Raw genomic sequence first — 12,302 nt, 5'->3', positions numbered from 1 at the left:
ATTATTTGCACACGAAAAGCAGACGCAAACCCGTAATACAGAATGAAAGTCATGATACTAGCCAAGAGACGTAAAGATATCTGGATCTGATGGCTCCAATACTTTTCCTTTAACAGCCATGCATTAGGTAAAAGATTATGTTGATTACGAGCTGATTTCACTTAAATAAATTTTAATTAACGTTATTGTAACTTCAAGCGTCTATTAGGACATATTCATGGAAGCATACCGAAGCTACCTTTTAAGATTTCAACAGCACGTCATTCCGATTTTTATGCTAAGTGATTGATTCATTTTTATTTGGACAACCTCGAATTTAGAAGGCGCAAATGCATTATAAAATGAACTTGATTATTAAGGAATGTATCATAACTAATTATTAGGTGCGCGTTAAACTTTTTCTCCCACATATACAGAAACTTTTTGAATAGTGAACTGCATATTCATACTCACAATCTCGAGTCATCCAAAATTTTCCGTCCGTCCAACTCACCTGCAAGAAAAACAGAAGAAAATAAGATTTGTCGTTCTTACAACATCAATTGGTGAATACGAAGATCGTGCCATCAATAAAGCGGACAAATTATGGCTGTTCATTTTTTATTGGAACTCGAAATTAAGTGCGAAATACTTTTAAACTATTCACCTCCCGTTCGAAGGCACTCGACCTATACATGGTACATGTGGTAGATATGGTACGACATATGGTACGTGCCGTGATACATCTATAGATCAAAATCAATAATTCCCCCATTGCATATAACGGAAAGGTTGGTTTGGTTAGGTCAATACTACAAATAATTCACTTAAGTAACTCGGAGTAAAATATAGCAAGCATTGTAATCTTGAACCTGAAAGACCAAAAGTTGTGACGCAGGACAGCTTTCCACACCAGAGTAAATGCCAAGAAGTGTTTCGGCATTGCGTGCGGGAGCTAGAGGGATGTTACCCTACGATTTTCAAACGTCACCTGAACCACGAAGCCCATGCAAGTTCGTTTTAATAAGAAATAAGTCGCAGTGAGAATGTTCGTCAGTTAGTTAAATGAACTTGAAAAAATAACTTGATAAAATATTAGGTAAAAGTAACAACTGCCTGAATCAACAACTCGGCAAAATTCATCAGAATGATTACCGCTAATTAAAACCCATAGTCTTTATTGGACAAAATATAGTAATTAGCAGATGATGGAGCTCAAATTTTAGTTCATACGATTTTAGTTTTTAGCCATTTCTTTGTTGATTTCTTTGTTGATTGGTGCCAGAATTAAGGAAGACATAAAGTAAACTTCAGTATCATGTTAATTGTGGAAGTTTTCTTTTTTGGATCAAATTAATTTTGAAATAATTTGATTTCAAATCCCATCTCATTAAATATTGAAACTGTTAAACTGACCGACTTTCTGAAAATTTCCAGTTTTAGTTGTATCCCGATTTAGAATTTTATAAATTAAGCTTACGCTTTCGTTTGACTCTGTACTGAAGAACCACGTGCTTCCCTAGAGTTCTTGTAAATGGGATTAGCGTTATAGTAAATAAACATAGCAAATATGTTATATTAAATAACAAATATAAATAAGTAAATACGCTACCTCGTTATATTAAATACGCTTTACAATAACGCCTCGTGTAACAAATGTGGTGGAGTGAGTCGCGGGACTGTGGCGTGACTGCGGACTGTGGGACAGGATGCGTAGCGTGGCTACAACATCGGATGTGGAGCGGGGGTGCGGGTAAGGGGAGATGGGGGGGGGTTGTCGAGGGGAAGGGTGGGGTGGGGGGAGTTACTATTATTATTTAGTGAAAGTTTCGAGAAGCGAGACTTTGTATATCATTCTCTGTTATTATCGAAACTGATAATTTCGTTTAATCATGAGTGAGCCCTCAGGAATTGTGTCATCGACCGCTCAATATCACCTAAAATAGATAGTATTTAGTAAAATAAACAGTTAAACTGGAAAACTTTATAGGTACATTTTATGACCATTTGACTATAAAAAATATCAAACATAGATATGAATGTTTTCTGAATGGAATGAAATTTTTTTAGACAAATAAATTGAGTTCAGTGCTGCGAAAAACGGGCAGGGTTGCAAGAGCTTCTTCAACAGAAGTGTTTAATGGGAAACATTCATTTTTTTAGAGAGAGAAAATGAAACATCTAGAATTGAAATCATTGGGACATTTTTCCAAATGAATGTTTATGAAAAGTGAAAATGAAATTATTTGAAAACTTCTCTTAATGAATGCAATAAAATATTGAAAATATTGCGGAATCAACTTTAAAAGCGTGAAATTGTTTGAAAAAAGAAGAATTTTGATAAAAAATAATCATCAAAAGACAGTTAATATCAGGTATACAGTCTCGTAGCAAACAGCGTGTGAACTCGATTGTTCTTACTTGCATGACACGTCTGGTCAAAGCGCATCCATCTTTTTATGCGATATAAAAATGACAATTATATCGAAATAAATGACTAATATCTGCTGGCCGTCTTAATACCTACTTAAGAACATATAAAGCTATAGAGAGATTTTTGTCAAATTAACCAGCGTAGTACGAAGAATAAATGCCTGGCGTAATTTAATTTACAGAATAGAAGGTCGAATTAAAATTAAAAAGATACGATAATTTCAAGACATTTTTACCTTTATCAGTCTCATTACAAATATAATCGTGATAAATATAAAAATAATTACGAATTAAGTACATTTAAAACATACATACAAGTCCCAGTTAGCAATTTCTTCGATACCGGTAAGCTTCGTACGGATCGGCTAATTGCTTGTAAGAAGATTACGTCACTTAAAACAGTGAGCGATGCTATTGCATTGTTTCGGTACAATTGCACTTTCAATTGCGTCAACGATCAATTCATTGCCCAGCGAAAACGATGACTTATAGTGCATATAGAATAGAAGTGTCCGCACTGAAGAAATAGGCCTGCAGAAATAGGCCCATATATACCAACTAGATTTGCCACAAACTATCCGCACTATCAACAACAATGTAACTAGAACAGGAATGAATTTGAGCGTTGAGTCTTCTACAGAACGTAACTTAGATAAATGTTATCCACAAGGAATAATTTCTGAGAGAAGTTGTTACCAAGCTTAAATAACGATTCAGCATAGGGAAGCTAGATTATCAACACACGTCTATAACGGATATTATCTTTTTATCATTTAATATTAGTCGTCACAAGAAAACGCATACAGCAAATATGGCATGGTTTTAAAAATGGCCTAAAGTAATGCAGGATATTGATTTGTCAATAATTTCGATAATCATAATTAAACCTAATTCTAAATCACGGCTTAAAATTGAAGTCAATCTCATTCAGAATCAACACTTAATAATTCTCCAAATTGTTTATGAACTACGACCTTAATAGAGGTCATCTGACGTTAATCATAGTGAAAAGTTTAGCAATGGAACTTGACGATGTAAACAACATGTTTTTGTTGGTGATGTGAGTCACGAGGGCGCACGCCCGAGCACCGCTGGCAGGAAAGACTATAACAAGCGTGCGTCACGCATGGAGCCTGTGACGCCTAGGGGCGACTTTTTCGCGCAATGCAGGTGCATTCCGGCGATAAAAAAATAATTATAAAAACTTAGTACTGTGATGCAGTATTCAAAGTGTAATTCGAGTAGTGACTTGAGCAATTCAAGTAGAAAATTTATAATTCGAGTAGAAACTCGAGTAATTGGAGATTTTCAACGAACATTAATATCAAAACCTGCACGTAATTTTCATCGTACTTCTTGATTTCATGACAAAGACACTAGTTCACGAAAATTTTAGGTATTTTTCTACAATACAAAATGTCTCCTTCAAACCTGATTGGATATTAAATAAGACAAATAATGCCGGTAAAGATAATACTCAACATAGTGTAATCACAGAAAACAGACGTCCCTATATCAGTTTGAAATGTACTAAACTATCCGAACATTTGATAAAATCTCCATTAATCTCGTTCGCCTACAACCACGAGACGTTCGTTCGACGTCCCCAATTTCCTGTGAGCTGAAATTAATGCAAGCAATGTTATTGCCTCACTCAGTGACGTCATATTGACACTGCGTCACTGGCTCAAACTGCGCGATGTCTGCGGCTGACGCGATTAGGAACAAACTGGAGGAGATTACTCCGTGACTCCGTGGGTAATGTCAATCCTAGTGAAAGTGTGTAAACGAAGAAGTGGTGATTACTTAGGAAACTTAGTAATCGTGATATGAAAAATGAGAAGATAGAAAGACCACCAGAAACTCGAAGCATTTCATACCAATATGAGCTACTGAAATATTAGGGATTGGCTAATAACTATTTTTCATTGAACAGTATTATTTGCATGAACAGTCATATAGGAAAGTTACAGTAAATGACAAAATACAGAAATTCCGCTATACTTCGGGAATCATACATCACCGTAGGCTTACTTCATCTTTTTTTTAAATATTCATAAAGAGTATTTTTCTCTACATTATGGATTTCAGCGGAGACGTCCTTTCTGTTTTTATGGCTACATCCTAAATCGACGTTAAATCAATAAAATGGAATGAGAACCTATGATAAATTTTATATCAGTTCCTTGAAAGAGATTCAAAATTAACGAAAATGCCCGGTTATGGAGAAGACCTTATATACGTACATGCAGATATTTTTCGTTGATTATTAGCTTAATGTTAATGAAATACTGAAGTGTACGTCATAATTGATATAAAGCATGGAAATTGGATTTTTATATCGCGTTTTCCAAAGCGTGCTGCTTCTGACAACCTGAAAAAACTGTACTATTCGTGGCATGTTAACTAAAAGCAAACTGAAATTATTTCTGTAGTTGATAACTCAATCTTGGATTGAAACAAACATAAACGCAGTACTACAGTATAACGAAAATTTTAACAATTTACGCACCAAGTTTTCGAAGACATACCAAGTAGACTTGGGCAGCGGTGGGGTGTGTGAACTTGTTTTGATGGATAAATATCCCTCAAGTTCTTCGGGATCTATTCCATCGGGCAGAGTTATAGGATCACTCTTTTTTCGTCCAGAATTGAGTGTGCAGACATTGTAACCTATGAGCATGCTAGTGATATCACTGATAGCGTGATGTGCACTGTAGTGGTCACGACCGAGATGAACTTTTGAGATGTCGAAGCGACTTCCATAGCGATGCATCAGGAGCTTGATCACTTCACTCGTGCATCGTACGTTGCTCGTGTCAGTGAACACCAATTCGGGAATTTGTAAGCGCTTTTCATGAGTTTCGGAATCCATTAGTGCCTCTTGACTAACATAGCTTTTCATTTTGGAAAATAATTTCAATTTGAAGAGGCTTTTAACGCGCATTAATGCTCTTACTTCGATATGCGTTCAGTAGTTACAATCTACTTCATATGAAAGCTATGATCCGTTACGCAGTTCAATAAAGAAATGACCGGAAAGATAATTAGCAGCGTGTTTACACAGAACCTTTAGAAGTGCAACTGACAGCTTACGACGCCACAACAACCGACGATCAGGGCTTGTTGATTCACGCATCCGCTGCTAACCTAACTCCTCCCAGCCATTTTTACCAGAATTCTACCAAAATCTTTTGTATATATGTGAGAGTTTATCATTGCATGGGAGATAAAGTTGGAAGTTGAATTCATTCTAGTTCACATTCTAGAATATCAAATTCCATATTCCAAGCAAAAGCATGAAAGCATATAATTGTTGACTTATTTGCATTCACTCGAAGGTTCGACCGGCGTTGCCCGAGCAATGCAGTCAGAGAGTATGATTATTACGAAGTCCAACATCCCGAAACCCATGATACCAAAACCTGTCATTTCATAACATGTCATAGCGAATATCAACTTGGCTAATCCCAGCATACCAAATCCCGTCTTCCCGAATCCACTCAATAGCTTCAAAAGTATTGTAAAAAAATAAAAGCTAATAAAAGGAAGTCTCGTTCCAACCTGAATTTTGTATGAAACTCTAAATAGCTCCTACTAAGGTCACTTAAATTTAAAGTAAGCCCAAATTTTCATTTTAGAACAGGAAATAACATACCCAAGCAAAATTACACTTCAATTTTGGAATCAGGCTCTGACCGTCCCTTACCCTCCCTTATTTTTCGGAGTATCACGATTTCAACGTTACCAATTAAATGATGATATACGCTACGATAAGAATCGAGGATCCAGCCCCTATATAGCTACATTTCCTGTGTAACGCTTCACGTAAACAAATACACAAACCTTGACAAATACCAAATAAATATAAATACATTATAGACTATATAGGCAAATACATTAAAGACTACCTATATAAACAAATGCATTATAGACAATAATAATAATAAAGGTTAGTTCCTAGCAACATAATTGCGTAATTTTGTTTACCTATTTTTTGGCGTCAATTTGAGCGCATGTGCAACATATTTGCGTAATTTTGTTTACCTATTTTTTGGCGTCAATTTGAGCGCATGTAACGACATGAAGTGAAATATTTTTTCNTGGTCATGTCATGTTAACGTCGAATGTGAAGCATGAATGTTCACGTCATGTTTACGTCGAATGTGAAGCATGAATGGTCATGTCATGTTAACGTCGAATGTGAAGCATGAATGTTCACGTCATGTTTACGTCGAATGTGAAGCATGAATGGTCATGTCATGTTAACGTCGAATGTGAAGCATGAATGTTCACGTCATGTTTACGTCGAATGTGAAGCATGAATGGTCATGTCATGTTAACGTCGAATGTGAAGAATGAATGGTCACGTCATGTTGACGCCGAATGTGAAGCATGAATGGTCAAGTCATGTTAACGTCGAATGTGAGGCATGAATGGTCATGTCATGTTTACGTCGAATGTGAGGCATGAATGGTCATGTCATGTTTACGTCGAATGTGAAGCATGAATGGTCACGTCATGTAACGTCGAATGTGAAGCACGAATTGTCACGTCATGTTTACGTCGAATGTGAGGCATGAATGGTCACGTCATGTTAACGTCGAATGTGAAGCATGAACGGTCACGTCACGTTGACGTCGAATATGAAGAATGAACGGTAACGTCACGTTAACGTTGGATGTGAAGCACGAATGGTCAAGTCATGTCTACGTCGAATGTGAAGCATGAATGGTCAAGTCATGTTTACGTCGAATGTGAAGCATAAATGGTCAAGTCATGTTTACGTCGAATGCGAAGCTTGAATGGTCAAGTCATGTTTACGTCAAATGTGAAGAATGAACGGTAACGTCACGTTAACGTTGGATGTGAAGCATGAATGGTCAAGTCATGTTAACGTTGAATGTGAAGCATGAATGGTCACGTCACGTTGACGTCGAAGATGGGAAGAGATGTCGTATCCATCTGATTTCAATGAAACGATTTTTGCACACCAATTTCTACGGGATATACTTTTATCAATTTTACAACGTTTTATTGCAATTGAACTTGGCCAATGTGTCTTAGATGCAGCGGCCAAAAGACAATGCATCAATGAATTTGCAGTGTCTCGATATGAATGATGGGGTAGGAGATTTAAGGTTAGAACACATTTGAGACACCAATCTAGAAACAAAATTTAAAGTACACAAAAATACAAAATAAATGTATAATGAGCGGTTAAATTAAATCCAGCAAATATGCTTACTTGTAATTTGTAAATCTAGATACGTTAGAATGTAGGAGTGAATTGACTTGAATCATTAGTAAAGGCAGCAATTTGACATCGAAAGTGACAATGAACCTGAACAACATAGGAATTTTCAATCAAAATTTGTATTATTTTATTTCATGAAAGGTTCTATAGACACGAAGGATTCGCAAAATATTCAGGAAAGAGTAGGTCAAATTTTAACCTTCACGAAACCTGTTGTGACAGCCTCCTCTCCAAACTTTAAAACAAATTTACTTTCTGTGACACAAATTAGAAATGTAATGACTGGGCAAGATTTCAATTCTTTAATCGGAAAGTTCTTTTCCTTATTCCGCAATAACTTTCCAAAGATTAAGTTAAACTGCCTTTCACTTCCGCGTGAGGATTTCTCTCTACAGCTCCACAGCTAACGCTTAGAACAACAGATAATGAGAAGCGTTAACTCTTCAGAGAACAAGGCTCCAACGAAACTACAAACGATGATCATTCTCCCGTAAACGCATTCCTGGGAGCCACAAACTCAAAGGATCTCAGGCAGAGATAGGAGGAAGAATACAGAGCTGGTGCAATGCATTTCAACTTCTCCCGTACTCACCTCTTTACTCATGTTCCGCTCTGGCGTAAGTAAAAATTTATATCCATCATACTTGATAAGTTTCTCATTCACTTGAATATCATTGGGATCTTGCAGCAATAAATGACTACAGATAAATTCTTGAAAGCACTTCAGCTCACAACGCACTCTACATCACAACACGACACCACCACAACGTACACACCACACCGACCTGTGGTTCCAGTGACACTAGTTCTCCACCGCAAGTCCGCAACACTGAACACTCCATCCAACGCGTTCCAGGCAACACCGAAGCTCCACCTACACTCTGTGAACCTATGGTGCTATGCGTTCGCAACAGCTGCGTGTTTGTAAGGAGAACCTGAAATTAAATTTACATCTCAATGTTTTAAAGGATTCCATACTGCACTGTTACTCTTCTCTTAAAGGATGGGATTAGTGGAAAATCACCTGGCGAAGAAACTACACTTGTGTAGTAGCTAGGGGACATCTGGCGGTGGGTTTTCCAGTGTTCTGCGGTAAACGTTCAAAATGAAAGAGCTTCGTAGAAAGAAAGCGATTTGAGTATTAAACACATCGTCGTTTTCATCACTCCAAAATTATGAGGGAAAAATTATTCCGCGCATGCAAATAATAATATGGCTTATGCTATTAGACTTCATCCGTATGAATCGAGTCTATAGCGATGATGAGGTTTCTCAAAAATTAGCAGCGGTGATTTTATAAAGGTCTGTACACACGTCGAGAAAACTAATTGATGCATTGCGTTGCATCAATGATCAACTTAGCAAACAGTTAGAACTTCACACTCGTTGAGCATGGACCATTAATACCGGAATATAGTTAATCTATCCCAAGCGAAGTTCATGACTTCATGACTGCATTAATAATTCATTTTCCCTTTGAAATGCCTTTAGGCTATAAGGAACAGTAATCTTTCACTATATATAAGATTCCACATCAATTTTCATTTGTGTTCAACTGTGAAATCTGAGTTAATTAATCGGGGCAATATTACATTCTTAATTCGTCTAAAGAGCGTCATCAACAATTAGAGATAATTTAATTACAAAACGGAACTGAAGAAAACTTGCTCAATAATTTTCTACGCATATTCTTAAAATTTCAGATACTAAACCTTATCTTCTGTCTCGAATTATCTAACTCCAAGTGTTACATATAGGAAAATTGTCGTTTTTTTATGAACTGATTCCTGAAATTTGGTCTTGCGACTACTGGCAACTCATTTTCAGCGACAGGTGCAGTGCGGCTCGTGAGCGAAGTGGTTACCCGCTATGGCGATGTGGGAGCCAGACGTGGTGTTCCAGAATAATTATGTCGACGCAATATTTACGGCAGATGATGAGTGCTACGTAAAACATGTCTGATCAGAATAGAAGGGTGCAATTACAACAACAAATATTAAGGACTGTACTATGTAATTTTCAAGCACGCTTCGACGATTCGAATAGGGTTTTAAAAATTTTTGATGAAAAGACATTGAAGTTTTGGACTCACCTTTAGGGGTGGGCTGAAAGGCGCACAATCCCTAGTATACGGCGGGCTTGCGTATTTGTTGAGCTTACTGCTACTTTTATAGAAAGACATCCTCATCTGCACCAAATTATACCATTTTTCTGGATTGATCAAGGAATCTTTTTTCTATTCGTATTAACAAAGAAGTTACTAGACAAGAGACACACATTGATCCATCCAGATCCTACACTCACTACGAGCTTTTCAATATATTATCATCACAAATTTATATATGTCAAAATTAATCATATTCTTCGTTAAAAATTTAACCCTTTAAATAAACTGCAGGTGAAGCGATGTCTGGAAGAAATAAAATGAACACAAAATTATTCTGATGTAGTTTGCTGCAACAGAATTTATTTACAGCGGGCCCTTTAAAAAAAATCATGAGGAATGTTTGGTTAATCCCCGGCCGTTTGAGCCTTGAGGTGAATTTTCAGGTACGAAAAATCTCTTTTGAACATAGGGCATAACTCGAATAATTATAACAGAACCTAAAATAGTTTTAAATTTTATGCGCGTAGGTGATACACATAATGATACCGTTTCATTTAAACGAAGACATTTTAAAGTTGTTACCGCGTAGAACGAAAACAGGTTAAATATTGCTTGGATACCTAATTTCTAAGGCAACATGCTACTCTATTCACTTCGGCAACACACTTTTCATGTTTCCAGAACAATGTGGCAGTGCTCTTCCACCGGAAATCTAATCCAAACCAAGAATGTACTACCGGCAATGCCGATAACCTTATCACAACACTCAAGTCGCCGGCCAGCAACAGAATTAATCGTAACGATCTATTTTATAACAAAACTGAACCTAATCTTTCTAGCGCGAGCGAAACAGCTTCGTAGTCGTCATGTAGTTATCAAACCCTACAAATATTGGTTGTGACTAGCATTATACGATTTTTAGTAATGGGCGGAGAAGTAAGTGTAGTATCTGCATGGCGGCCAATATGTCATTGACGGTAGTAGTTGTACAACGGCTCCCTTATTATTTCCATTATAATCACCCTAATAATCGGGTTACTAATCATTAAGTAATTACTAAACTAGACTTCAAATACGAGCTCTTATCTTAAGGTTATTCAGCTGATTGACTTCACACTGATGGTATAGGTCAATAGGTCATCATTTATATAAGCGGACAAACACGAATTCGGTTAATAATCACTAAACAATTTGTTTGTGAGTCAACAATGACGACATTTTTTTTCTCCATTGACAACTTGGATATTGGAAATCAGGCTTCTAATATTGAAGGTGCCTCCCGGATATATAGCACACACACTTCCGAGTTCCGACTATGCTGATCACGTGCCTAATTCAACACTGAACTAATGTTGAAAATTTTACTGAACGTCAATAGGGTTCCGCATGGTTAATTCGTGTCCGGAGCCTAGTATGTTACAAATTCTGCATTAACGGGGTTCTTCGTGATTTCTCTTTTCGCATCTTACGACTAGTGGGAGAAAATTTATGACCATACAAAATTCATAGCCCATGAATCATAAGTGGATTTTGGCTCGCACTGAGTTTGGAACAGCTTGCGTTGGACATTCAAGTTGGCTCACGTTTAAGATTTCTGCTGGCTTACTTTGATCAGTCTGATTTGTACAGTAGACAAAGATGTCGAACATTGAAACTTCAATTTCCTCAATTAATGGACATTCCTCAAGAATTCCGAGCAAAATAACTGTTTGAAACCTGTTATTAACGCAAGCACTCTTTCTAATCATGATGCTGTGATCTGAAAAACAGCTTTATTTCCACAGCAGCACCGTCATCGTCCACAAAAATGAGCGCAAATTAGTTGCTGCTGACTATTACATGGATTCAAGCTCGAATTGGAAACTTGGAGCATTATATAAAAAAAATTCAATGGTAAATTTCAATGCAATAAGAAGGGAATGACTGTATAATTAAATTAATTAAAATTCAGGTTCGTGATTTTGGCCTGCGGCTATTTGTGAAGACAAATTTAGCAGACAATGGCTTACGTTTTCCAATTTAAATAATTTTAACCTACTCAACTTTAGCATATTGGCTCGAACCTAAACCGTCCATTTGAGAATTTGGTTGGGGCAGGGTGGCCCAGTGGTTACAGTTCCGAGTAATTAGTTTGAAAAGAGGTGCGTGTTCGACCCTATAAGGTTGACCCGCGAGAAGTTCCGTCTTTCAGTTCAGCTTTCTTGTTACGTCACGTAGATCGAGAAACGTAAATAAACCCGTCATTCCCATGACGGATTGATTGACTGGTTTGATCGCATTTCGGTGATTGGTTAATGCCCGTGACGTCACTGAGATCAGTGACGTCACAGGCGAACATCGAACTACATCCGCAAAAATGGGCTTCTGATGGGTCAACCTTATACTATTCAACCATGGTTCGGGTCGCCTGCCGAAGACCACCACTGCCCTGGATGTAATGGACCATCATGATTCCTGCCTTCCGGAACGTAGCCTTCAACACTTCAAGCCGTCCGTATCTAGGCCGTGTGTCGAACCAGCCATCGG

At 37.3% G+C, this 12,302-nt stretch overlaps 1 protein-coding gene across 2 annotated transcripts in view; it reads right to left on the bottom strand.

Moving 5' to 3' along the window:
• LOC108664873 (ral guanine nucleotide dissociation stimulator) overlaps window positions 1–10,074 on the bottom strand; it is a 49,117-nt gene extending 39,043 nt beyond the window's left edge. Inside the window, exon 1 of one of the 2 annotated variants that reach the window (XM_047885301.1) lies at window positions 9,762–10,074. In XM_047885301.1, coding sequence (XP_047741257.1) covers window positions 9,762–9,857 — 96 coding nt within the window. In that variant the 5' untranslated portion in view covers window positions 9,858–10,074. Of the gene's footprint in view, window positions 1–8,261; window positions 8,445–9,761 lie in introns of those variants that run through there. The other variant, XM_018151567.2, reaches the window with a different exon arrangement.
• Window positions 10,075–12,302: the final 2,228 nt, after the last annotated feature.

Source organism: Hyalella azteca, unplaced genomic scaffold (assembly GCF_000764305.2).
Source record: "Hyalella azteca isolate HAZT.00-mixed unplaced genomic scaffold, Hazt_2.0.2 contig17497, whole genome shotgun sequence".
Lineage (NCBI taxonomy): Eukaryota > Metazoa > Arthropoda > Malacostraca > Amphipoda > Hyalellidae > Hyalella > Hyalella azteca.
Note: the sequence above shows the minus strand (reverse complement) of the source record. Positions and strands in the feature narration are given on the sequence as shown.